We start from the raw sequence: 25,506 nt of genomic DNA, 5'->3' as shown, positions 1-25,506 counted from the left end.
TACCCCTTGTCTATTCTATCCAACTAAACTAACAATACAAATCTGCACCCATGCAGCTGGAACGCACCCATTAGCATAGCAATGCATGCGCCTGGCACGGACTTCCAGCCCACGTTGGACTCCATCAAGTATCTGCGGGACTGCGTGCCCGGTAACCAGCTGGTGCGTGCCTTTGCCACTTTTCACGTCTACTTTGGCACCAAGCACATACCCAAGAGCGTGCCCAAGGCACAGGATGCTCTGAAGACCGGCTACAACTGTTCGCTGCCTGCGCCGTACTTCAATGTCAGCTCCGGGCATCTGTACAAGGCGCAGAAGAAGCTTCTCTATCCAGTCAACGTGGGTCGCAACATTGCACGCGATGCGGCGCTCACACACTTTATCCTGGCCTCGGATATTGAACTGTATCCGAATCCCGGACTGGTCAAGAAATTCCTTGAGATGATTGCTCGCAACGAACAGTATCTGCGGCGGAAGGCGCCCAGGTGAGTTTTACCAAAAATTCAGTATTGGGACTGGGATAAATATGCTGGGACTTTGCAAGTAGGCGCGGCACATCCACATATACAAGAAGACGAGCAGCTTATTCTCCGACCCCTGAAATATATGTATATGGTTTTTCTGCCGACTCGATAAGATAAGAATAATAAGCCTATAAATACTGTTAAAATCTGAATAATTAATATCAGATGCGAAATATGTGTGAAATGAGTTTTTCTGAAGGTAGAAAAACTTGTATTATAAGTCGAAAGGGTTTGATAGCAGTATTCAGAAATACTAAATAAAAACTTGAATAAAATGAATAATTTATTAGAGATTATCTCACACAAGCAATAAACTATAAATTCAGGATCATAAATATTAACACAAATCAGTTTAAATTGTATTAATATATGTTAACAATTGCTTAAAACTTATCCTAACTACGTGAAAGCCAGTTTCAACCAGGCATCGAGAGAAATAACTAAATAAAGTAATCGAATGCACTTTGCATTTTGCAGAGTATTTCCGCTCAGCATATTCGAGGTGGATGAGAATTCGCCGGTCCCGCACGATAAAACAGAGCTGCAGGAGTTCCTGCGCACCGGCAAGGCCATACCCTTTCACAAGCGAGTGTGCGCCAGTTGCCACGGCGTGCCCAAGTCCAAGGAATGGATGGCGGCCAATGAGACGGACGAGCTGAGTGTGTTTCACATAGGCAAACGCACCGGCTACTATGTGCACTGGGAGCCCATCTATATTGGCACCCATGCGGATCCCCACTACGACGAGCGGCTCAGCTGGGAGGGCAAGAGCGACAAGATGACGCAGGTGAGTGTTCTGGCTTGTATATATCGTTTTGGGCTTGTGTCTAATCTGATCTTCAGGGTTACTCGCTGTGCGTGCTGGACTACGAGTTCCACATACTGGACAATGCATTTCTGGTGCACAAACCGGGCATCAAAGTGCTGAAAAAGGACAATCGGCGAGCGATGCTGGCGGGCAAGACGAATCAGCTGATACGCAAGATCATATATCCGGAATTGAAAATCATGTACGGCATGCGCAAGGGCTGTGCGATATAGTAACTAATCCTGAAGCACAGTTGAGCACCGACTTCCTCAAGCGAGACGTTTGCGAAAAGACTACAACAACAACTATTGAAAAAACAAAAACAGCCAAGCACACAATTTATATTCGCAATGCTATAGGAGCCAATGATGCCCCTCCAGACGATACTATTCCGGAGGCCTTTCCTAATGGCATTAGCATTGTGTGTGTGTGTGTGTGTGTGTGTGTCTGTATTTTACGCCTAGTTAGTGTTAGTTAGTTAGCTTAGGTTTAGAGAATTACTTAGGTTTATAGACCAGAAGAGTTCGGAGCGGGTGTTTTTCTACTCTATGCATAAGCGAAGCCTTAGGAGCACGGCTTAAGTACGTAAAACGTAGCTAGTTGTTGGTTCTTTTTGTAAATGCCGATTAAAGTTAGTTAGCCAGGAGCTGCCATACAGCTGGAATGGGTGAATCCTCACCGGAAACAGCTGAAGAGTTTTCTTAAGCGCTTTGATCTTCACATTGGCTCATATCGTTTCAAGCAATGCGCCATTCACACAGAGCGAGGCAGGAATCGCATTGGGACTGCAAAAAAGGCCTCTGTTGTCCACGGGCTGCATTGACTTTTTGCTCACGGGCAGTCATTATGATTTAGTTGTAGTCCTACTTCCAATTATTATTTAAGCCATTTAATTTATGTCCTGCCTAAGTTAGTTAGCCGATTTATCGTGAATGGAATTTCATTACAATTAGTTACAGTTATGTCTTAATTTCCGCTTTCCTTCAACAATTTTCGTGGAATACTCAAGTATTTTTACCCATTATCCCATTATAACGAATAACATACAATTTTACTATTTACCAGCTGCCATCAAATGGTTGTTAGGTGGATTAGCTCTTCAAGATATTTACATATTTATAGAGATTCCTAGCCACAATAGTCTAACCATTTATATTTGTACGTAGGTCACCAACTGGACCGTCTATCGTCTTAAGTTTCAAAGCGAATAGAAAGGGCAACAAATAGGTTTAGAAACTAATTTTAAAATTAGACAGCAACAATAGAAGAAGCCGCTACAAAAAAGGTTTAATTATTACAAGAATTAAATAGACTTGAGAAATTGCAAAAAAAGAATTAAAAACGTTTAAACTTAGAATGCTGAATAAATAAAAAAAAAAATACATACGTATAATGCGTACAGACTTACGAGTATAAAGAACTAAAAGAGAATATAACAAAAATGCAATTATACAAACCTTGGGAATGAAGTTCAAGTTAATGCCTAAAATTAAACAATTAACAAAACAATTAATTAAAAAATACGTATTAAAGCGTAATGCGTAAATGCAAACCGTGATATTTGTACTAGTAAAGGCGAAGATTAATTTGAGCATTAATTAAATTTAATTAAAACTTAAGCAGTAAGAAACGAACCGAAATGAAATCAAGCTAAAAACAAACTGAAAATCATATGCATTAAACTAGTTTTGTATATGCTTTTTTTTTTTAGTGTTGAACTTAAAGTCAAACTTGTGCACATATAAATGTTAAAAACATAACGAGGAATACATTGATAAACAAAGACATGCTAAAATCTTGGCAAAAGGGGTTTGTTGTTCAGGCCTTTAACCCACTATATACTATGGAAATTAAAGGGCGCTTTTTTGTTGGGAGTTGACAGTTGGAAATTTGATAATTGCCGATGCAATTATGTAATGTGTAAATGTGAAAACATTTTTGAGAGTGTCTTGGGAACAAAATACAAAAAAAAAAAGAAAAAAACAATTGGTGTTTGTATCTATTGTATGTCTACCTATAAGTCTACACATAAAGCAGTTAGCAGTAACTTTTCAATTCGCTAAACAATTTTATGCGCTCAACTGTTACAAAAATTTAGTACATCCAAATAAATTTCAATTAGCCAGACAAAAGTAAATATAAAGTAAAAATCAATATCAAATAAATAAAATGAAATCAAAAAAACTAATAACGAAAACAACTATTGAAAAAGTAGCTAAAATAGACCCGAAACAAAACTGTTACAAAAACATAACATTGAAAAAAAAAACATATATTATTGATAAAGTATTAAAGTGCCTTAGAGATCGAAAAGAAATAAGAAAAAGAAAAAAAAAATCGTAGGTAATGCGGCAGTGAATTGTATTTTCGTTGTATTTTTATAAATAATTCACAGACACCTTTTGTTGTGTTGGCTTATCGGCATTTTGTTCAGGCCAAATTACATAAGTGGAACACGATTGTCGTAAGAGACAAAGAGCATTATTTTTGTATGTAAATAATTGATAGTAATTAATTATATATAAATTCATGTATTGTGTACATCAAAATGAATTAAGCTATTTGTACATATTTGTATGTGTGTGAAGATTACAACAATTTATTTACTTAAACAAAACGTTTTGTTATGGTTTTCAAAACGACTTGATATTTAAGCTGCAGTTAGTCGAAGTCATGCCCAATTGAATGAGTCTTCTTATAGCTAGCCTGCCAATATTATGTTTAAAAAACTATTATTACGTAATATAATTATTATTTTGATTTAATTGAATATTTCATATTACTATCCAGCACTAGGAAGTATGGTCATTATCGTAAATCTTTCTTAGGCCATAAATATAATGAAGTCTACAACAGTCCTAGGCCTTTTATATTCATTTGAGCACAGCATTTGATCGCTTCAAACTTTATTTGATTTCTAAGATTTTTGGCAAGAACTACGCGACAATTGCTGAGCAAGGACTATTAGCTGAAATGTACGAAAGTTCACAAAACTGATGTGAAATATATCTACGCATAAGTATTGTAAAAATAAAAATAAAAACAGTTTAAAATGGATCACAAGATTTGCGTATTTAATAATATAACTGCAAGCTGAGAGGCTGTAACTATTTTTTATTAATATTTTCTAAACATAGCTTAAAACTTTTTCTATCAACTTTTCTATGCAGTTTTCAGACTCTTTCTAAACTATTTATACATGTGGATAGTAAGATCTAAACTATCCCAACTTAGCATAATCAAAAATTGCCCCATAACGAGGTAAGTTAAAAATATTATGGCTTGTTTTTAATGAACAGCATCAGAAAATCAATATCAAATGCAAGACACGCCAATATCTTGTAGCTAATCTTGCTAGCAAACATATTTTTGGTTTTCTTTGCATTATAAGCAGGCAAGAAAAACCCCCACAGCTGCTCACGTTAAGAGCTGAATTCAAGACCAGATTAGCCAAGACAGCGCCGTGCCGAATCTGAGACAATGGTGTAGCCCCGCACTTGGCACAGCCGTAGGCTCGAGCTGGCATGGGCGCAGCTCGTCCCCGTCCTTGACTTTAAGAGCTGTCTTGAATTTTTCTGGTTTTCTGCCAGATCTTTTTCTGCTTAAAACGAAAATAAAAGTGCCTAAAATGCAAATACGATGGATAGCATTTAAGCATTTATTTAACATAAATTAAGCACAAACTTTGATTAATACTAAGGCAGTTGCTAGCTCAGCTAAAACAACCTGTTGGTATCTGGCTCTGCCACTGACTCATCTCGAGCGAGACGAGCTTTTTTTTTTGTCGAATTGATGGCGATGGGCCTTTGCTAGAAGCTGCCGGCTCCCTCGCTCGCTCGCTTGGCTCGTTTTATTTTGTTGTTGTTATGCGCTTTGGTTATTTATTAACATATTTGTTTTTATTGCAACAGCACCAGCGAACGGTCGAGGCGACAAAAGTTGTCGCTGTCGTATACGTAACTAAAGTAGAAGAAGATCAGCAACTGCGTCAGCCCGAGTCTCAGCTCATGCTCATCAACGTCGCTGTCGGCGTCGCTTGCCATTTTACCAGTTAAGATCTGCGTCTCGTATCTATCGCAAAACAGTCGAAATTGTCTGCTCGTTGGTTGCACATCGCGCTCGCTTCCCGTCTTTAAACGGATCGTAGTGCCTAAGGACTACACTTGAAGGATCACCTCCTACACACACTCACACACACACACTCATTTACGTTCAATATGGCGCAAATAATCATCAGTGCTTTGTTATGTCTGGCCATGTTTGGCTCACTGGGTAAGTGAAAATGAAATTTCATAAACCAACATTTCATAGCAAAACGAAAGACTTAGGCAACAAACTTGTGCACATATGTCAGAACTCAAATTGGTTTTGGGTTCACTTTAAGCGAATCCGTTTTATTATTAAACTCAAATAATTTAAGACTAACTACAAAACAGTGTTCACCTTGTGCAAGCTGGCAAAAGCTTTAACGTCATAAAATTGTGAAAAACATAAAAATGAAAAAAGAAACAAAGTAACAAAATGAACAATTCAAATTATAAATATAATCAAATCAGGTTATTCTCAAACTCATCAGAAGTGACATTTTGAGCTTAACAAGGTATTTTAATTTATTCAATTTGTTCACATAAAAATTTAATTAAAATACTGGATTAACATCAAATAATAATAATATATATATATATATCGAAATGTATTTTTTGAAAAAGTTTAAACGCATTCGAGCTTTTATTATTATTGCCAAAAACTGTTCACATTTAAAATTGTTTTTATATTATATTTTAGCATTTTGTGAATTACACACTTTTATTTTAAATTTAGTTTTTTAACGTTTTAAACAAATTTTAATAAAACGCTTATCTCAAATGGCACGCTCGCTCTGAAACTCAAAACAATAGTAATTGCATCAATTGGAGGCGGCTCAATTAAAATTTCGAAACGAACGCCCCGCGCACTTAAGTCCCCACCTCTGAGATACCTAACAAACGGCCGACACCAACGCATTTTCCCAGCTGCACATGGAATTTGATTTAATTACACCTATATGACGGTAATTCAGTTGATCGAGCAGCGTCATCGCGCAATTAGGCAACTGCCACTGGCAGCCAGCCCATGTTGAATAGCTTTTCCAACAATACCAGGAAATGGCTTCAGATGAAAACTGTCAAAAAAGAGTGCTACTGACTGTGGCAACAAACTTGCCAATAGATTTCCGCATAGGGCTTTTGGCAAATTAGCAAATTTATTAAAGCGCAGATTGCATTTCATTCAAAATGGTAACTCAATCTCATTTCAAGGCCACATGGCAGCTCTTTCACAATAAATTCACACGCCTCGAGCGTCGCATAAATAAATTAGTACCCAAAATCAATATTACATAACATTTGCTGCTGCTGTCTCTGCTACCTGGTCCACGTTGTTTATAGATGTGCCCAGAAACTTGTTTTCGAACTGGACAGCGGCCTACTATATGAATCTCAATCTCGATGCGTGCCCAGCCGGTTGATGTGACCTTTGAGAGCTTTTGCATTCAGCAGCTTTTTGTTGTGTTTTTAGTTTTATTTATTTTTTTTTGGCCACCTCATTGGATTCGTTTTAAAACGCCAGCGTTGCACTGCAATCAAAGTATGTAGCCGCATATGCGGAATCAAGTGAACGGTGTTGACTTAAAATGTGTGGGAAAATGTTGAGCTACCGAATTTTCCAGCTCAGATTTGTTAGTTGGAAAAGCCATTTGTCAAGCTGAAGCGGGAGAACTAATATGCTTATGACGAGCACAAGTTAAATGTGGCTTGTTTTTCATGTTATCATCTGATTATCAAGATATATTATAGTAAAAGTTGATTTTGATCTAGCTAAATTAATTTAAACGTTCCTATAGAGCAAACGTTGAGATTTATATTTAATTTCTGAAAATATCTGTTGCTTTACAAATTAGTGGCAGTAGCTTACACGTTTGGAAATTTCTTTTGATGAATTTATTTTTATTTTTTTATTAATTTACTTTGTGGGTATTTACATTATTGCTGAGTCAAAACAGTAGGGTCTTTCCCAGCCCAGTTTTGGGATAATATAATAAATAGCTTAAATGTGTTATGTGGTCTTTTTGCTCCGCTTTATACAAAACATAATTCGAATTCCGAGACACAATGGATGCCCACGCGGGTTCAACAAACGGGGTGTGTGCCCACATTTAATAACCGCAAACTCATTAAAATTTCAGGCGTCACAAAAGCGTCAACAAATGACCGACAGACCAAGAAACTGACTTAGCCAAATATGTTCATGTCTTGACAATTTAATGTTGTTTTCTTGTACGCGTCTTGGCCTCTTGGCACACGTATTGGGCAAGATTTGACTTGTGAGCGCCCATTGGAGCGAGTTGGATAGTCTTTAAAAATGTTTCAAGTGGTTTGTATATTTCAATAGGATTTTTGTACATTTAAAGAGTTTTAGGGTGATGTGTAATGCCTAAAAGAAGACATCTTTGAACCCATAAAATGTATACAGCCGAGTTGATATAGTCATGCCTGCCTGACCTTTTGTCTGTTTTCATGCAAACAAGTCTTTCAGTTTTAAGGCTTATAGCATTTAATTTTAGCATAAGTGGGCAACATACTTTAATTATTAATTATTGCTTGATGTAGGCAAAATTGGTACTTAATTTGCTTACACTATTAGGAAATGTTTATATTGTATTGTTTAATTATAAAAATAATAATATTGATGATACATTTAAAATTAATTATACTTAATAATATTGTTGGCAATATAAATTATTAATAGTTATAGTTTCCTGCTAAATATATTTTGTTATGAAACAAAACAAACTATATACTGAACGAGTTATTTTTCGGCTATTATTAACTGTCCAGGTAAATAAATAGTCGGTAATACGCGTAAAAAATAAATTCGAAACATATTTGCTTGAATAAGAACTTGCTTTGCTTAAAGCTGTTGAATTGTTTGTTCATTTGCATTGAGAATAAGAAGAGATTGAAATGCAGGGATAATCGAAGCATCAGTTTTCATCATAAATCATTAGAGGTAAGCGCGAACCAAACCCAAGCCCGACCCTATTAACCCCCCACCTATCCGCCTCTCTTGCAGCCCAAGCAGCAGCCGGCGCCTGCCGCGAGGCTAATGGCACGGCTCCCGTCTCCGGCTCCTGCGATGCCTACATCGAGTGCAAGAACGGCGTCGCCGAGGAGAAGATATGCCCGGACGGATTGCTCTATAATGAGAAGTCCACTGGCTACCCATGTGGTTATCCCATCGACGTGGAGTGCGCGCAGGGTCAGTCGCGTCTGCAGGCTGCCCAGCCCACCGAAGACTGTCCGCATCAGTTTGGCTATTACCGAATGGGCGATTCGAGTCATTGCGGCCAGTTCATGAACTGCGCGTCGGGACGTGGCTTCGTGTTCGATTGCCCGGAGGGCTTGGCCTGGAATCCGGCCACCTACAAATGCGATTGGCCCGATCAGGTGGAGGATTGCGATGCCGAGGCTTTCCTCGGCTTCCGCTGCCCCGCGCCTGCCGTCAAGTCAGAGCTGTTGGGTGAGCAGGAAGAGGACTACACCTTCCATCCGTCGCCGGACAACTGCCAAGTGTACTTCATCTGCATTGAGGGCCGACCGCGTCGCATTGGCTGCGGAGAGGACCAGGCCTTCAACCAGGAGTTGAAGCAGTGCGACGACATCGACAATGTGCCCAACTGCAGCAGCGATATCCGAGCGAAGGGCGCCGAGATCAAGGCTGCACGTGCCGCCGCAGCTGCCGGTCGTCGCAAGCAGATCTAAGCGCAGGAGGGAAGGGGAACTGGTGTAGGAGCTAAAGTTAAATCAGATTGTGGATATGCAAAGCACGCCCAACGGGCTGCTCGAGTTTTCTAGTCTGTAGCTAAGGGTCTTGTGCCCGTTTATTATTGTAACTTTTGCCATGTTGCCAATAAAAATTCAGATAATTTTTGTAAAGAGTTTGTTGCCTAAGTCTTTCGTTTTGCCTTACAAATATCCCAGCCATTGATTGCGTGTTAACCTTCTGACTCTTCTCATTTCAGCACTTGCTTCGCCCGAGTGCCCCGTACCCAACGGACGCTTTGCTTCCGGCGATCAGTGCGACGCCTACACAGAATGCCAGGACGATGTGCCTGTCGCCAAGCTCTGCCCAGATGGACTGCTCTTCCATCAACGCACCAAGGCGACAGGCGAGTGCACCTATGCGCCCTACTCCACCTGCAAGGAGCGCTCGCGGCTGCAGCCTGCCAATGGCACGGACGAGTGTCCGCGCCAGTTCGGCTTCTATCCGAATGGAGATGAGACCAAGTGCGGTGTCTATCGTAACTGCGCCCATGGTGTGGCCAGCTTGACTAAATGCCCTGAGGGCTTGGCCTTTAACGAGGAGACCTATCAGTGCGACTGGCCCGATCTGGTGGGAAGCTGCAATGCGGAGGCTTTTCTCGGTTTCAACTGCCCCGCGCCGGAGCTGGTCGATGGCATTGCTCCTGAGGTCGATGTCAGTCCCGAGGGTGAGCTGCGCTACTATCGTCATCCGCAGACCTGCAAGAAGTACTTCGTGTGCGTCAATGGACATCCGCGCCTCTATAACTGCGGCAAGTACCTGGCGTTCAATGCCCAGACGAAGCTCTGTGACTTCTACAACAAAGTGCCCGAGTGCTACGCCCTGCTCAAGGAGAAGCAGAAGCAGAAGGCCGAACGCAAGGTGCCCGTCCTGGGACAGGCCCTGGAATAGGACTCTATTCCGCGCAGAGCGTGCTCATAGAGGCTGACTCTAACAGAGGCTCCCTTTTAAGTGACAGAGTTTGTACATAAATGCAAATCTTAACATTTGTTTGTGTGTTGCCTATTAAATAAATTAATCACCCTACATACTCACATAATTAGAATCGAATGACTTGCACATGTTTGAAGTCGCCCATGAATGCTTACAGTCAGGGTCGTAAGTGCTAGAGAATTTGAGATCTGAACATACACTCGTGTTTATGCAAAAAACTCCATATCCTAGCAGATTACAGTGATTCTTAGAAGATCCTATAATTTTTATATACAGATAAATGCAGTTGAGCCTTGCGATGCTAACCCGCAAATTCTTTTAAAAATCACCAGGGATATGCAGGGGCAATTCTTTGTAATAACAAAGAAGAGATCCCCCAGTATAAGGACGAAACTTCTTCAAGCAGTCAAGTCAAGGGGTCTTTTTTTTTTGTGGCCAAATTACATCGGAATCAGATAGTCCACGTCCTCCTGTTCAAATGTAGACAACTGGAAGAACGATTGTTCTTCAAGCAGCTCAGAAAATATGTGTTTTTCTTGTAAAGAAAATAAATGACTATAACGACAGGATTCGCAAGAATGTAGCTGTGTTATAAGCTATTTTCTGTGGACAAAATATGGCCCATGGCTCTTTAAAAAAGTTTCGTGTCTTTCTTCGAATATGTTCAATTGGGAACTATTTGTTGGCCAAAGCACAAGGAATATCCCAGGAAACGGGAAAGTGATAGCAGCTTTTTTGATTCATGTCCTATTGGGAAATACAAATATATCTCAGTTATTTACTGATAAATTTTCAAAGGACAGAATAATAATAATAATATAATGTTGATATGAAATCTATATATGTATTATTAAATATATAGTAAAGAGATAGGAATTAATTGTGCAGTTATCATTATAAAGTATAATTTAGCGAATTGGTATATGCATGCACGCTCAAAAGTATGCAATGGTATTTATGTCAAAAGCGCCCTCTGTCGACATTATTTTCAACTCTTTCTGCTGCTAGCTAAATCAGTTAATGTTTGAAAAGGAAAATATATATATATATACTATATTTCAGCACCAATTATTTACCAACAATAATTTTGGATAACTGTTATGTATATCTATCTATATATATGCATTAAATTCCAATAAAAAATTTTTATGCAAAAATCTGTTTAATTAATAAAATTTTAATTACAATTAGATTGCAACGATTTCAAAGGGAACTTAGTCGAGATAATCAAAAATTATACTTTTCGTATTTCGAGGTTTGACCTACAATGAAAATAGATATATAGATTTACTCTTGAGGACTGTAACTTGTTTGTTTTAAAGATTTCCTTATCAAATTCACAAATTATGAGCTCTAGAGTCCTTTTAGAATAAAGTTGAAGACATCTGAAAAAATGCTTGTATATTTAATTCTTCTTCGTCTTCGGCAACATAAAGAAACGTCAGTTTTATTTGCTTTCCTAATGTTTTTAATTTGAATTTTTATTGTTGCTTGCAACTGTTTTTTTCTGTCTCAATAATTTATGAGGCTAACTTATAGGGGATGAAAACATAAGATGAAAGAAGCTACAGCTAATTAATAATAATTTTAGGCGAAGACTTGATGATAAATTGAATTATTGGCTAGCTTAATATAGTTAAGTTAAGCATAGTTCGAGCACTTAAGTACATTCGCTTTAGCTTCAACTCAATTAACTAACTAACTGCGACTAAAACTAATGGCAGCGTATTTAAGTTATTTAGCTTACGATTAAATTACGGATGCATTGAAAATGAATTTAAATAAATTGAAATTAATTACAGAAAGCTATGAAGTGGGTGCTGTACGAATGTGAACTAGTTCTAATTTGTCCGTTCATTTGAGAGGTTTCTCGATGCTGTGTGGTACTTAGAAGCTATATAGCCTTGTAGCTGGGAACTATCTGCAGCCGCAGGACTCGACGACCATGTTGGGCAGCGTCTTGATTGTCGCCGAGTTGTTGGAGTCCAAAACGACCAACTGCAGCGAGGAATACTGTTTGGCGGTACAGCAGGGTATCAGATCCAACGGCTTGCGTGTACCATTTGTGGAAAGGATTTTCTACAAAGCCAAATTCAAAGGATTAGCACATAAAACAAGGTACTCAAAGTCGAGTTGAAACCCACCAGCAATGAGCTGTGATGCGAAGCCGCCTGGGCAACACTCGCCACGGAGCTGCAGGAGCCGCGACAAAAGTACGCATCGTAGCCCTTCGGCTGCATTATCCAATTGTCCCAGCCGATGTCCGCGAATGATATATAGAGCTTCTCGCGGCAGCATTCGGTGACGCCGCTGGAACAGTTGATGTTTCGCTTCTGTCGCGATTTGCTGCGACGATTCTGTGTGTCGATCATTATGAAGGGTCTATAGTTCTTGTCGACAGATATGATCTCCTCCATGCTCTCGATGTCGCACGATTCGCACGTGATCTGTATGAGATGGCTGAGCTCGTGATTGCCGAACCAGCGCTTGATTGGCCACTCAATATTGATTTTCATCCATTCATCTGAAGCGAGTGGAGAAGAAAACAAGTTGAAATTAACTTGAGAGTTGAAAAGAAATTAAAATTATTGATGGAAATTCTTGCTATCAACCCTCCGATTATTATGAATGTTCTATTTTTACGCATTGTTTGTTTTATTTTCTGTCTTGGCCCTGCAATTCGAAGAGCTAACAATCTATGGTAACTGGGTTTTTACCATAGCTAGCTCAGCGCTTGCAGTTTCTCTTGACTAAGCATAATTAATTGGATTCATTTTGTATATATTTTGTTGCTGGTTGTCTTGTGTTGGGCTCACCTTTGCTAATCTACAGCTGGTAAAATTTGAGAGCGAGACCAAAGTTCAATTTTGGCATGACAAAAACATAATATATATGTATGTTTGTATGGAAATTAATAAGTATAAAATTTATTTTTGATTTCGTAGCCAAGTTATTCACCCACAATCCCCGGACAGCGGCCCGTGCATGCTATCAATGATCTTTCGACCAACGGACGTACAAGAATAACAACAACAGCGAAATAAACAGTTGCTAATGAACATTCACTTATCGGCGTACTACTATCATAATCCACATATAATATAAGAGATTGCGTTCCGCTGCATTCGCTCACCTTGCACATCCACCGACTGTATGGCTATGGTCTTGGCCAGCGGCAGGTATTTGGCGTCCAGCTGCTGCTCCACCTCGGATACCACCAGCGTCTGCTTCTTCTGCACCCCATTCAGCTGGCTATCATTGCTCGACTTGGTGTAGTTGTGCTTGTTCTTATAAAGCCACAGCACAGCGCTGCTCACATCAAATCCATCCGCATCCGCATCATCGATCTTGAAGCTGAAGCACATGGACGGATGTGCGCCCAGGCGACGGCACTCGGTTTCTTCTGTAATCGAGAAAATAAATTGAAGGATCTTTAAATGTTTTCTATAAATCAAAATATTGAATATCAAAATACTTAGTTTAGCAATATATAGACCCAGTAATCTTATGCAAGGGATAAGAAATTATAGGCTTGAGAGAATTCAAACAAGCCCCGAGTCTAGAAAGTGTCTCAATATTATTTTCTTTGGAATATATTTCTTTCGAGCTTGAAAACGTTAATAAGAGGCAAAATGAGACTTCCTAATTTAAGGGAAAGTAAACTTTAACGCGAGGCTCTTCTCTCATAAGGTCAATTTTGACTTTGTGTATATTGTGAATAAGTTTGTGAAGGACTTACCTCGTTGCAGGAGTATAAATTTCTGATTGGTGCGCGCATAGTAGTCATCGTAGTCCTTGTTCTTGCCGGACTCCTCCGCATGCTGGAGCGTTACGCCCTCGAAAATGGGCCTGGGCAGCTCCACGGCCGAGACCTTGGGGCTCTCCTTGAGGCGCAGCTTCTCGAGAATTTGCTGCTTGACAAACTCAATGCGCAGCCGGCGCAATTCCTCCTCGGTGATGTGCTCCACCTGGCGACTGCTCTCGCACTTGGGACAGCCACTGGAGGCTGTGGCATTTGTGTGGCTGCTCACATTGTGCTCTGGCGCAGAGTCATCTATCACAGCTGGTGGCGCTGGTTCTGCCAGGCTGAGTTGCAGCTCGTTCTTGACATAGTCCTGCTGATCCTCAAGTGACATGAGCTCGTCGGCTGGCGCGTCGTTAAACATTTGCGGAAAGTCCTCATCCGGTTCTTGCAGCTCCTCCTCCGCCTCCTGGCTCTGGCGCAGCTCATCAAACTGATAGCCCTGGCTGAGCAGCTGCCACAGATTGGGACTGGTCTTGAGCTGTTCGGGCGTAACCCGATGATAGCTGCGCTCCTGCTGCAGCAAATGGTCGCGCTGCCGACGCAGATGACGCCGCAGTCGCTGGTCGTAGTGCAGCTGCAGTTCCTCCTCCTCGCTGCTCGGGTCCGGTGCAATACGCTTGGGCTGCCGATTGCGCTGCTGGCGTGTATGATGCTGCTGCAGCTGCTGCACATGCTGATGCTGCTGTTGCTGATGCGGCTGGTGGCGGGGATGTGGATGTGCCCGGACCAGTGGCATGCTACCCGGCTCATCGGAGGCGCTTGGGTGCGATCGCGCGTAGATGTTGTTGTTCTCCAGGGCCAAGCACAGCAGCAGCGCCAGAGTCATGTAGTATTTGGCCATTTTTGCCTGCTTTTTGTTCGGCTTTCTTGCTCAAAATTTGTTTTGATTTTTTTTTTTTTTTTTTTTGGTTTGGTTTGGTTTGGGTAAGAACTAGAACTTGCTACACTCTTTGCCTTGGGGCTAATTGTTATCTGTTTGGCAGCAATTGAAACTCAATGTTCGTAGTCCTTTGGCTTACAAGAATCATAGAATTGCAGCTTTGCGCACTAATTTTTGCCGTTTTGTTAACTTGTTGTTGCACTTTTGAATTAATTAGAAATTGTCTATATTTGTATCTCAATTTTTATTTTACTTAAAGCAGCATTTTGTAGAATTGAAAAACTTTATACTTTTTTTTGTTGTAATTTTCAATAACTCGCTGCAAGCTGTAAATAGAAAAGTTAGAAGAAACTGTTAGAAGTTACATGAATTAAAATTAGTCATTGATAATTATATTAGGGTTCAACTGCTTTTAATTTCTTAATCAATTTTTAAGACAAGTTCATATATTTGAATACGAAAGCTTTCAACATGTTACCAAAACTTCTTCTTAGCTTACCTCAGTGTTTGAGCACCTATTTGTAATGAATTGATGCACGAATTGAATTGAATCGTTTTTCTTGGCACACAAATTGGTTGTTTTTCCAATCGGACACGCGGCAAAGTGCAGGGAATTTTCATTTGAATCAAATTTTTTTTCAATATTTTTTTTTAATTGCAAATGAAATTGCAAAACGTTGCAATTAAAAAGCAATATTAAAAATTGTAATTGACATTATCGCAGCAGTTCGGAAACTGCGCACCATACAAAAAAAAAAAAAAAAAATTAATAAATTGCGCCTGTCAATCACAACGAGGGTGATTAAACGGAACTTCGAGACGCAAGTCTGTGCATCAAGTATACGCCGTGTTGGGCGTGCAATTAATTAAAGGGACCACACGTACCGTAGAGCACATTTATTTAAATTTTATGACTCGACAAGTAGATCCAGATCCAGAGTTTATTGGGGTGGCAGCAGCAGCACAGCTGGGGTCAAGCTTCGATCCCGGACGCGACACACGAAATACGAAACACGAAACACGAAGCACAAAGCACGAAGCACAACGCACGAAGGGCAAGATATGATTAGTTGTGTAAGTTTTTGTCGATTTGCCATGCGACAGCGCAAACGAGTTGTGAATGAATGAGCCGCCTGCCTGATTAGTAGAACAATTTATGTGTGCGAAGTCGCCGCTGCAATTGATTGATCGCCGTTAAACAGAGGCAATGAGAGAGAGAGACAGAGAGAGCGAGCGAGAGAGGGGCAGCGAGAGCGCATACGCAGTCGGAGAGCAGACGGCACGAGCTCGCCCAGCCGGCGCACGAAAGCGCCACGAGCGTGTGCTTCGCTCGTTTTTCCCACAGCTTGCCTGCCTCCTTGCCCCCCTCGGCGCGCAGACACAGCCATGTGCCCCCCACCATTCTCATGGTACGCTTTCGGCGAGCTGCAGACAAGGCAATTCATATGCAAATTCTGTGTCTCATTGCATCAGCTAAAGAAGACGGCGTCCGCGACGCTAACGACGACGTCGGCGCAGCTGCTGCCAACAGCGCATAAAAAAAAAAATTGCATAAATTGTGAGTTAATTGTTTTTGGTTCCGTTTAATTTGATTATTTTTGGTTTTTGCACCTGCAAGCTTCACGATCAGTAGGAGCGCCTAGCTGCACAGTGATTCAATCACGCGCATTCCCCCGTTTCGCTGTGATTGTCAATCAGATTGTGTGTCAATCAATCAGGAGCGAACACGTTGCTGATAAGCGAATTGCTCAATTCGCTCCATAAAATCATTTTTATGAGGCCTACATGAAACATGTCACACATATTCCCGCACAAATCACAAAGTACCGCTACTCGTGTGGCTTACGAAGGCAATATAAAATGATGTGTGTGTGCGTGTATTTAACTGTATTAAATGGGCTACATGATTGATGCTTAATCGCTTTGCACCGAGCCGCTAATCGGACTGATTATGCTGCGATTAAAAACGGAAACAGAAACAAGCGCATAGCTAATGATCCAGTTCGAATTAATTGACCTTGTTACGCTTAATATGTATTTGTGTAGAATTACATGCGATATATTAGTATGGTAATTTACCAATTTCAATCAAAAAGAAAGCATTTTAAGTTGACTTTAATAAAATATAAATTTCATCAGCCAAGCCACGAAATGTGTGTACGTGATGCATAGCAAAAGAATCGCCAAATATTTAACTTATGCGCAGTGCGCGAGAAGAGCGAGTAAAACAGAGAGAGAGAGAGAAAGAGCGAGAGCGAGAGAGAGGTCAAAATCGATGTCAAGATCATTCTCCATAAAAGTTCAAGTTTTTAAAAACTGTTTTTATCATACTTTTTTATCATACTTAGCCCTGTTCTGATTTCCACTTTTAACAGCAACATTTCTTGTAGCCTACTTAACAAGAGCTTATAAATATTTAAGTTTTGGTTCGCCTGAAAAGTATGCAAGGGATTTATACATTTTATCAAGCAATTAATGTTGTTATCCAAGTGTCGAAATACACACGAATTGTTTAATTAATCGATACAGCTATAATCAGTAAATCTTGATTAATATGTATTGATTATATGTATGTAAAATTGGGTCATTTATTTTCTTTTGTAGTTTTTTAATATAGGCTTATATTACCGTTCTTTTCTGCATTTCCAATGCAGAGTACCGTTATGTTTATTAGTGTGTTTGTTTTTTAAGCATAAGCATCATCAGGCGTCACATTGCAATTGCGCAAACTTGGATGATCTTTAAGTGTTTTTCCGTAATTGAATGTGACGTCGATTACCACATTGATGTGTTTAGTGGCGACACGTGACATGCGGCATAGTTTTTGACGTAACATAAATAATCATAGTAAAGTGGAAACGATCGAAAAGGGTATCAGAGTTCAATCAATCAGTGGCGTGCGACTAAAGCAGGCGCCGCTGAAGGGCCAAGGGAACACGGCAGCTGCGAGCCGAAGAAGGTTACAAGCTGACACTTCATTAAATGGAGCAGCGCTTGACGCAGCGCCGCAGTCGACGTCGCCGTCAACGTATCGAACAAGCTGGCTACGTCACCGAACACGCAAGCAAAGCGTGATGCAGCCAAGCAACCAGCCGGCAGCCAGAAAGAGACAGCTGCTGCGTGGAAGTAGAAGTTGGAAGCATAAGCAGAAGAGTTGCGGAGAGTTGCGTTGAGAGAGCTGCAAGCTGGGTGTAAAGTACAAATGAAGATTGGCTAGCGTCTGGGGGTTTTCCATGCGCCGCTGCGTTCGTATCAATTGCGGGACGGACGTATCGTTAATGGCGATACTCTACACAAGTGCAGCGCCTCGAGCTGCAGTTGAACGCACTGCAAAAATGTTCCTTTTTGCTTGGCAATTTTTGCGTTTTATTTTTGGTTTTTGGACAAAGTGCTCTCACTCTACCCCCCCCTCCCCCCTCTCTCTCTCGCCATCGCTCGTTCTCTCCCTCTCTCTGTCAGTCTGCGTCTCTCTCTTTCTCTATCTTCATATTGTTGTAGCGAATGCGCGTTGTGCTGTGATCAGCGTATTGGAGCATGCCGCAGTGTGAACTTTGGAATCGCACACGAAGATTGCTCCGATTTGCTGAGTTATAGCAAAATCCACTTGATACGTTTAATACACTTTTCATTTGTTCATTTTCATTTTGCCACACGCTAACAATTAGGTGCCAAGCTGTCAGGATTTTCAAAGAATTATTGCGCTATTTGAAATTAAATAAATCTCGACCAGCCATAAATCTTATATAAGCCTCACACTTGGGGCCCACTCTTTTTATTTTGCACACGTTTTACCAAATACACTGAAGGTTGTTTGAGGTTATGTTAGCAACATGGTGGTCGTTCCAATATGGCGGCCTTGTCCAAATGTCAGACTCATCGAACCATCAATCATTGTTTAACTAGCTAATCAATTTTATCAATATATTAACTACTTAAATTAAACTTTAATTCAATACTAAAATAATAAGATTGATAACAATAAGTTAGAATGAAATTTAAAATTAGAAAATTACACGTCTAACGTTTATTCAAACAAGCATTAAATGCGCCAAGAAAATTATTAGTCATTAAGCATGATTGGCCACATAAATTAAGAATTTTTAATTGTTATTAAATCAGTTTATTTCATTTTTTATTTAAGAAAACAGCGCACGCCTAGGCGATTAGCAGGCGGTTGTTATATATTTAGCAGGCGAACCAAAAAATAATTCGGTGCCGTCAACTGTCAACACATAAGCTTTGTTGGCAATTTGTTAAAATTTATTAATTATACTATCATATTTTTTGGGTTTTTTCTTTTTCTGCTAATCTATGAAAATGGATTTCTTATTTCAATATACATTGCCATAAAATAATAAACTAAAGTAATTAAAAAAACGATTTATTATATAACTTACCTACTAAAGAAATCCTTTACAACAATTAAGATATTCAAATATTGTTCGATTGTGTTGATTTTATTTTGAAAATGTTTTTGAGTAGTCCAAGCTATTTATTTATTGTGCAAATCATTTGCACAAAATAATCATTGTTGTTAATTAAGTATTTCACCATTTGAACTTGTGCACTTTTGCAATGGCAATGACAAGCGTTTTTTTTTTTATTTTTGATTTTGTTAATTTGTTTTTATATATTATGCGTAATAAAAATAATTGGGGTTACGCTTATATTTCAATACTTTTTATTTAACTCCTTCTATGAGCACATTTTTTTTTGATAGTTTCGATGATTTAACACTTTTCCTTGTCCAAAATTATGTGTAGACCTCAATTTGTTAGAGCAACCTTTTTTTGGTTCGATCCGAGCAGTCAGAACGTCTGCGTGTGAATAATTCGATGCTGGGCAGCCAGCGACCGCAAAGACTGCTGCCTTGGTTTGGTTCGGGCTGGTTCTGGTCTGTGTCTGTGCCTGTGTGTTTGTGTGTGTGTGTGTGTGTTTGTGTGTGTGTGTGTGTGTTTGGGGCTCTCGAGCTTCACTTAGGGGCAGAGCGCCCAAAGGTGAGTGGGCGAGTGCGAGTGCGAGAGAGCGAACGCGAGAGTGTGCGTATTGTTATGGTATTGTTTGATAACAGCGATATCAATGCTCGGCATCGGTGTGAAGGCACATTAAATGATGCGCAATTTTAAATGTTTCATTAATCAAGGAGAGGACGAGCGCTTGTGAAAGAGAGCGCTATCAACGTGTGTATGTGATAAGGAAATGCCTGGCTCATTGTTGCTGGCTGGCTTTCCCCCAACGATGAATCCGATCTGCGCGGCGGTTGGGAAGCACGCCGACAATTCAAAAGTCCGGTTGCAACCTGTTCGTTTTTCGCGTTCGAGCATGTCGGACAGCACTGTTGCGAATCGAGCTCATACAAAACGTGAGCTGTCCGCTGCGTTGCAACACTCATACAACGCTGACGTCGTCGTCGCACTGTTGGGGCGGTTGGTATCTGTATCTGCGCCCCGAGCAGGTCCAAAGTTCGAACTTCAGCCTCTTTGTCATCGTCGTCGTCGTCGTCGTCGTCAAGTGTTTGATTCTTGACCGTTATTTAATGATGTCAATTTCTAACGCTCTCCCCTTGCGGTGCGTTGAATGGCATATTGCAATTCTCAATCGGCAAATTTTCTATTTCCGTTTTGTTTTTTTTTCGGCGCGTGTTTCGATTATTATTTACGATGCGATTGCTGAGTGTTTTGATATAATTTTGGTTAAGCATTTATTATGATTGATTAGCATTTTATTGATCAACTTTTCACGCTCTGCGTGCATGGGCCTGGTTTTGAGGCGTCTTTTATAAGATTAGTATTTGTTTATTTAGCCATCATCTTGTTCAATATCAGCTGATAAAATTATTGGATTTTCTTTCATATATGATTGTTTTTTGTCAGTAGAATTTCAAAGTCAAGCTACTCCCCAAGACCACAAATTATACGGGGGCACACGCGCCTGTTCCGCAGCACGTCACTGAAGCTTATCGCGGCCGCGCCTCTGAAATCTATAATCTATACTATATACTTATGTATGTATGTACAAATGTTCTTGGCTAGTTTTCTAATGCTCCATGGTTCTTCCTTGCAAAGGGTATTCGAGAATCACCGCAGTGTTTGCACAGTTCCCAACGACATTAAATAAGAATCTTTGAATCTTTGAAACATGTTACAGAGTATTTCTTGGTCGGCGCTTATATATTTCTGCTCCATTTTGACAATCATCAAAGGAATAAATTATATAAGAATTAAATACTGTAAACAAGCAGCAAACAGTTTGTTTTTACTAAATATAATATTATTATTTCCATAAATAAATAAAGCGAGATAGAAAGATTTAGAATGAACGAGCAAGAATCAGTAACTGCAGAGACTTTTGATTATAGATGGATTCCTTGTTGACAACCGGAAAGTGCCCAGACGTACTTCAAATGAACCATTGATAACCAATTGATAACACCCACGACTTTCGAATTAATTAACAACAACAGCAAGAAAACAAAAATTAAAAATACACAAAGTAATAATTAAAATGAGTAGGCGGCAAAGCGAAAAGAACGCAAATAAACTAAGTTTATTTTCTGGTGCCAAACAAATTAAATACACAAAATATCTAGGACATGACCATAAAAATCCACAGAGCAATAAGCATTAAGAAAATATTAATTTATATCTAAGATATAATAAAATTGGTTTAAAATAAGGATTCTCCTAAATGAACCAATTAAATTATAGTTCTGCTAAAAAGCTCGTAACTCATATAGAGATATATATTTATTTATTTAAAAATAAAATAGTTGTATTAGAAAAAATATGTAAGGGTATTCACTCGGCGATGCTTTTATGTTTTTCTTTGATTATATTGCCCATCTTGCCAATGAAAAAAAAATAAAAACTAAATGGAAAATTCAAATTGGGCAAGTCGAAATGGGAATGCTCTTTAAGTAAAACTGACAATTCTATAAACAAAATTCTTATTTAATAAAAATATTTCTTTTGACTGACATTTTTGACAATATTTCTCTAGTTTTATTGCCAACTCAACGTTTTGAGTGGCTTATAAAAGGCCACATGCCCGACTTACGGCAGCGTATACTCATGAGTAATTAACACATTTTATGGCCCCCTATCAAACAGATCATGGCCAAGATTCAAGATGACACACGCGCCAAAAAAAACTGAATCATTACCGTGGGCTGTGCCGGTAGGTATACATATATGACATATATATGTACAATATGTATTTTATGTGGGCATTTAGCATGTGCCTATGGAACGGGAAGGGATGCGGCGGAAGCTGTGCATGTGAACTTGGCGTGAATCCTGAAATCACGAAAGATAAATGCGTGCTAAATATAATTCAATACTTAAGGCAATGGGGCAAAGGTTTGTTGATCAAAAACATAAATCATGAAGAGCTCACAGAAATTTTCCACGATTGGCTTCTACATATTGAAAGCGAGAGTAGTTGCTGCGTGTGTGTGTGTGTGTGTGTGTGTGTGTGTGTTAGTGCGTTTGTGTTTGTGACGCAGCAAACGATATTGAGAATACGCCATAGCCAAATGACTTTTGGACTTTGTAGCCACTTGGTGCATTGGCAGACGCTCGAGAGACACTCGACCGGCCATGCCCGGCGACTACATTGTGTTAATATTTTAATTGAAATGCGCATGTACACACCCCGATAAATACACTGAGCGAAACGTCAGTATAAATTCTGATATAATTGAGATTAAAATCAAAAGCGATTCAAAATGGTGAAAGAAAATAAAGACAAGCTAATAGAACTTTTTATAAGAATTAGGATTTTCCATGGGAATAAATACATGATGTATTTTCCAAATTTTTCTTCAATTGAGAACTGTGTACTTAACTCTTATGATTTTCTCTGAGTGCATTCTAAATATATATATATATATAATTATATATATATATACATGGCTGCTCTTCTTTTTATTGTGCCTACATGATGCCAAAGTCCATTTACGAGTCATGCGGCAGACGTGTGAACCGGCACCAGAACCCGCACAGCAACCCAAAAAGAATTGTAAAGATCGTGTGGGAAATGCGTTTGCTCTCAATTCGTTTCAATCTCAATTTCAATTTCAATGCATCGCAGATCAATTGATCTGAACTGCCCCGCACTGGGCACGCGTCCAGCTCGTGCTCGTTTCCCAATGCTGCCGCCCCCTTTTTATACCCTGAACCCATTAAAAATAGGTATAAGGGTATATTGTATTTGTGCAAAATCCAAATGTATGTAACAGGAAAAAGGAACCATCTCCGACCCCATAAAGTATATATATTCTTGATCAGCACCAATAGCCGAGTCGATCGCGCCATGTCCGTGAACGCAAGGATCTCAGAACATATAGGAGCTATAGACTTGAAATTTTAGATGTAGGTGCTCCTAGTGCCTGCGCAGATCGAGTTTGCTTCCGATAATCGATAACTTACTCCGTTTCCAAGCAGTCGATAAAAATCGATATCGATATCCTGTTTTTTGGGCAATTTTGGTAAATAATAAGAGCTAGAGTCCCCAAACTTGACATATAGCTTCTAAAATAGAATATATATATGCATTTGATGTTGGAAGAAGAGGGTTCAGAGTATTCCCTAGTCGGGAGCTCCCGACTAGAACCTCTTACTTGTTTTTTTTGAGGCCGGCCTCAATGGAAAGATGACGCAAAGATCTGCTGCTCGATGACGCCCTATCCTCATTTGTGTACCATCCGCAGGTGACGTGGTCAACTTTTCTTCGAAAATAAACCAACGCCCAAGCCAGAATGCTTAAAATAGATCTCTGGCAAATGAAATCTGTGCGTAATTTGGTTTTATTATGTGGTCAGCGGGTGCTAATTGCCAGATAGTTGGCACCGCTGACATCCGAATCGTGTGGTTCTGCATGCGACAAATCAACCACATTCGTGATTATACTAATTATAAATACAAATATTTGCGTGCCCCTAGGTCCAGCACGGGTGCTCTTGATTGTGAGAAACACGAGCTTTGCTTCCAGGAAATAATTGACAGGTTCATTAACAGGCCTACCCCGACCGGCGTTTGAAGGATCTCTGGCAACGTTAATAAAAACATATATAGGTAACGTATATTATTATTACATTATTATTATTATCAGATTGGGATATTTTGAGTTTGTTAATTGACTAGGTCACGTAGACAACCTATCTAAATACGATATATAATATATTAACAATGATGGTAATAATAATAATGTTTACAATAATAATAATAACATGAATAATAATAACATTATTAACTTTTAAATCAAGAATAAAAGTATTATGAATTATTATTATAATTACTATTGTCATTATTATTATTAATTAATTTATGATAATATTCGTATATTTCTTGTATTTCGTGACGCCTAATTCAAAACGAGCGAACTCACTAAGGCAGTCATAGTTTGGGGTCTTTGAAGGGGTTAAATAAGCTGAAATTGTGTCTATTGAAATACACATACGATGAAATAATGAAACTGTTAATGTCTATTTTAGGAACATCCTGATTGAGCGATTAAAATATAATTCAAGAAGAGAATTGATGATTAAATGAATGATGAATTAAAAGTCTTCTGTTCTTGCAATTTTAAGTGTTCCAATGTCATAAATGATCCTTAATTAAAAACAAGGATAGAATTAGCAGCACTTTGTGTTTTTTTTTTTTCAAAGCTACGGTAACTAGTTGAATTGAACCGATTAGATGTATTAATAATTACTTGAACATAAGTGGTGCACTGGCATCTAATGAAAAGATTAGAGCCTATTCAAAGTTTAAACCAAATGAGTTTTCTAGCGATAAGCTAAATTGATACAATTTACGCTGCTTGTTGGTTTCCCTTTGAAGTGTTTTTAGCAATTACCTAATAGACTATCTATTCATATTGTTATGAAAACAAAACTAGTTGGATGTTAGAAAAGGGCCGACTTTAATATACCCCTCACATACAAATTGAAGGCTTTTAAAATTCTATTAATCTCTAAGAAGTCCCTTCAGTCTCTTTCCTCTTGTAATTAAAATTCGCCAAGTGTATCGCAACAAATGTGCGTACTCTTTAGCTGTTCCTGAATATAGGGTATAATGAATCACACTTGAAGTTGACACAAAGTCTAATTACCGCCAAATTATCAGTTTCTAGAAAGTTAAAGTCCAAGATACGCACAACAAATTGGCACAATGATTAAAAAATTGGCACAGTACTCAGCCACGATTCTGATTATCATAAAAAGTGTGCAATTAAACTTTATAGCCAAGAAAAATAAAACACCAAAAAAGTAATATTAATGTACTCAAATTGAAAAACAAGCAAAGCAATATATTGTGACAGCTTTAGACAAATGGATGCACGTGTAGCGTTGTCCACAAACAAATAATAATAATAATAATGAAAAGAAATGGCAGATGTCATGAAATGGCAACAACAAATGAAACGACGATTGGCTGAATCTAATCGCACGATCCAACCAATCACTGATCCGGTTCAAAGCAGACGAAATAAATATAAACAAAGATAACAACTACGCCAAACCCCGCCAATAGCCCTGCTCCCCTTTCTCCACACTTTCACTTTCTGTGTGAGCGCGCGCGCGTGTGTGTGTTTCATGATGTATTTGTTGTCTGAGGCCTCGAGGGGTTTTGTCGTTTGCAATGATTTCACCTGGCCCGTGCCGTTATCTCTTATCAGCGACACAAGTTCATGT

The 25,506-nt window shown here is 39.3% G+C and overlaps 3 protein-coding genes across 10 annotated transcripts in view; 2 read left to right on the top strand and 1 right to left on the bottom strand.

The window, feature by feature from the left end:
* The window catches only part of LOC6634241 (beta-1,4-glucuronyltransferase 1), a 62,612-nt gene extending 58,223 nt beyond the window's left edge, over window positions 1–4,389 (top strand). For all 5 annotated transcript variants that reach the window (XM_002057756.4, XM_015169852.3, XM_070208845.1 and 2 more), the window contains 3 exons: window positions 57–485; window positions 1,002–1,311; window positions 1,368–4,389. In XM_002057756.4, the coding sequence (XP_002057792.1) occupies window positions 57–485; window positions 1,002–1,311; window positions 1,368–1,565 (937 nt within the window). In that variant the 3' untranslated portion in view covers window positions 1,566–4,389. The remainder of the gene's footprint in view (window positions 1–56; window positions 486–1,001; window positions 1,312–1,367) is intronic.
* A 996-nt stretch (window positions 4,390–5,385) lies between these two features.
* On the top strand, window positions 5,386–10,237 carry obst-E (obstructor-E). Of its 2 annotated transcripts, none has more exons than XM_015169854.3 (2): window positions 5,386–5,604; window positions 9,392–10,237. In XM_015169854.3, exons 1-2 carry the CDS (start codon window positions 5,550–5,552, stop codon window positions 10,081–10,083), a joined length of 747 nt encoding a protein of 248 aa, XP_015025340.1. In that variant the 5' UTR covers window positions 5,386–5,549; the 3' UTR covers window positions 10,084–10,237. The 2 variants fall into 2 exon arrangements, with proteins under 2 accessions (XP_015025340.1, XP_002057793.1); XM_002057757.4 differs by lacking the exon at window positions 9,392–10,237 and adding an exon at window positions 8,443–9,305 and having other exon boundaries at window positions 5,397–5,604.
* A 1,355-nt stretch (window positions 10,238–11,592) lies between these two features.
* Window positions 11,593–19,638, bottom strand: daw (activin beta chain dawdle). 3 transcript variants are annotated; one of them, XM_015169692.3, is made up of 5 exons: window positions 19,208–19,638; window positions 13,865–15,136; window positions 13,259–13,528; window positions 12,270–12,649; window positions 11,593–12,204 (listed from the first exon to the last, which is right to left on the bottom strand). In XM_015169692.3, exons 2-5 carry the CDS (start codon window positions 14,769–14,771, stop codon window positions 12,043–12,045), a joined length of 1,719 nt encoding a protein of 572 aa, XP_015025178.1. In that variant the 5' UTR covers window positions 14,772–15,136; window positions 19,208–19,638; the 3' UTR covers window positions 11,593–12,042. The 3 variants fall into 3 exon arrangements, with proteins under 3 accessions (XP_015025178.1, XP_032293566.1, XP_002057795.1); XM_032437675.2 differs by lacking the exon at window positions 19,208–19,638 and adding an exon at window positions 15,696–15,949; XM_002057759.4 differs by lacking the exon at window positions 19,208–19,638 and adding an exon at window positions 15,310–15,463.
* Window positions 19,639–25,506: the final 5,868 nt, after the last annotated feature.

This window comes from Drosophila virilis, chromosome 4 (assembly GCF_030788295.1).
Source record: "Drosophila virilis strain 15010-1051.87 chromosome 4, Dvir_AGI_RSII-ME, whole genome shotgun sequence".
Lineage (NCBI taxonomy): Eukaryota > Metazoa > Arthropoda > Insecta > Diptera > Drosophilidae > Drosophila > Drosophila virilis.
The sequence above is the reverse complement of the archived record's forward strand: the minus strand, read 5'-3'. Positions and strand labels throughout refer to the sequence as shown.

Bases quoted from the DNA above. Each gene is read 5' to 3' on its own strand.
- obst-E (XM_015169854.3), top strand. From the start codon at position 5,550: ATGGCGCAAATAATCATCAGTGCTTTGTTATGTCTGGCCATGTTTGGC. The intron at 5,605-9,391 runs GTAAGTGAAAAT...TTCTCATTTCAG, and splicing joins GGCCATGTTTGGCTCACTGG to CACTTGCTTCGCCCGAGTGC.
- daw (XM_015169692.3), bottom strand. From the start codon at position 14,771: ATGGCCAAATACTACATGACTCTGGCGCTGCTGCTGTGCTTGGCCCTG. The intron at 13,529-13,864 runs GTAAGTCCTTCA...TCTCGATTACAG, and splicing joins ATTTATACTCCTGCAACGAG to AAGAAACCGAGTGCCGTCGC. The intron at 12,205-12,269 runs GTGGGTTTCAAC...TTGGCTTTGTAG, and splicing joins CGCATCACAGCTCATTGCTG to AAAATCCTTTCCACAAATGG.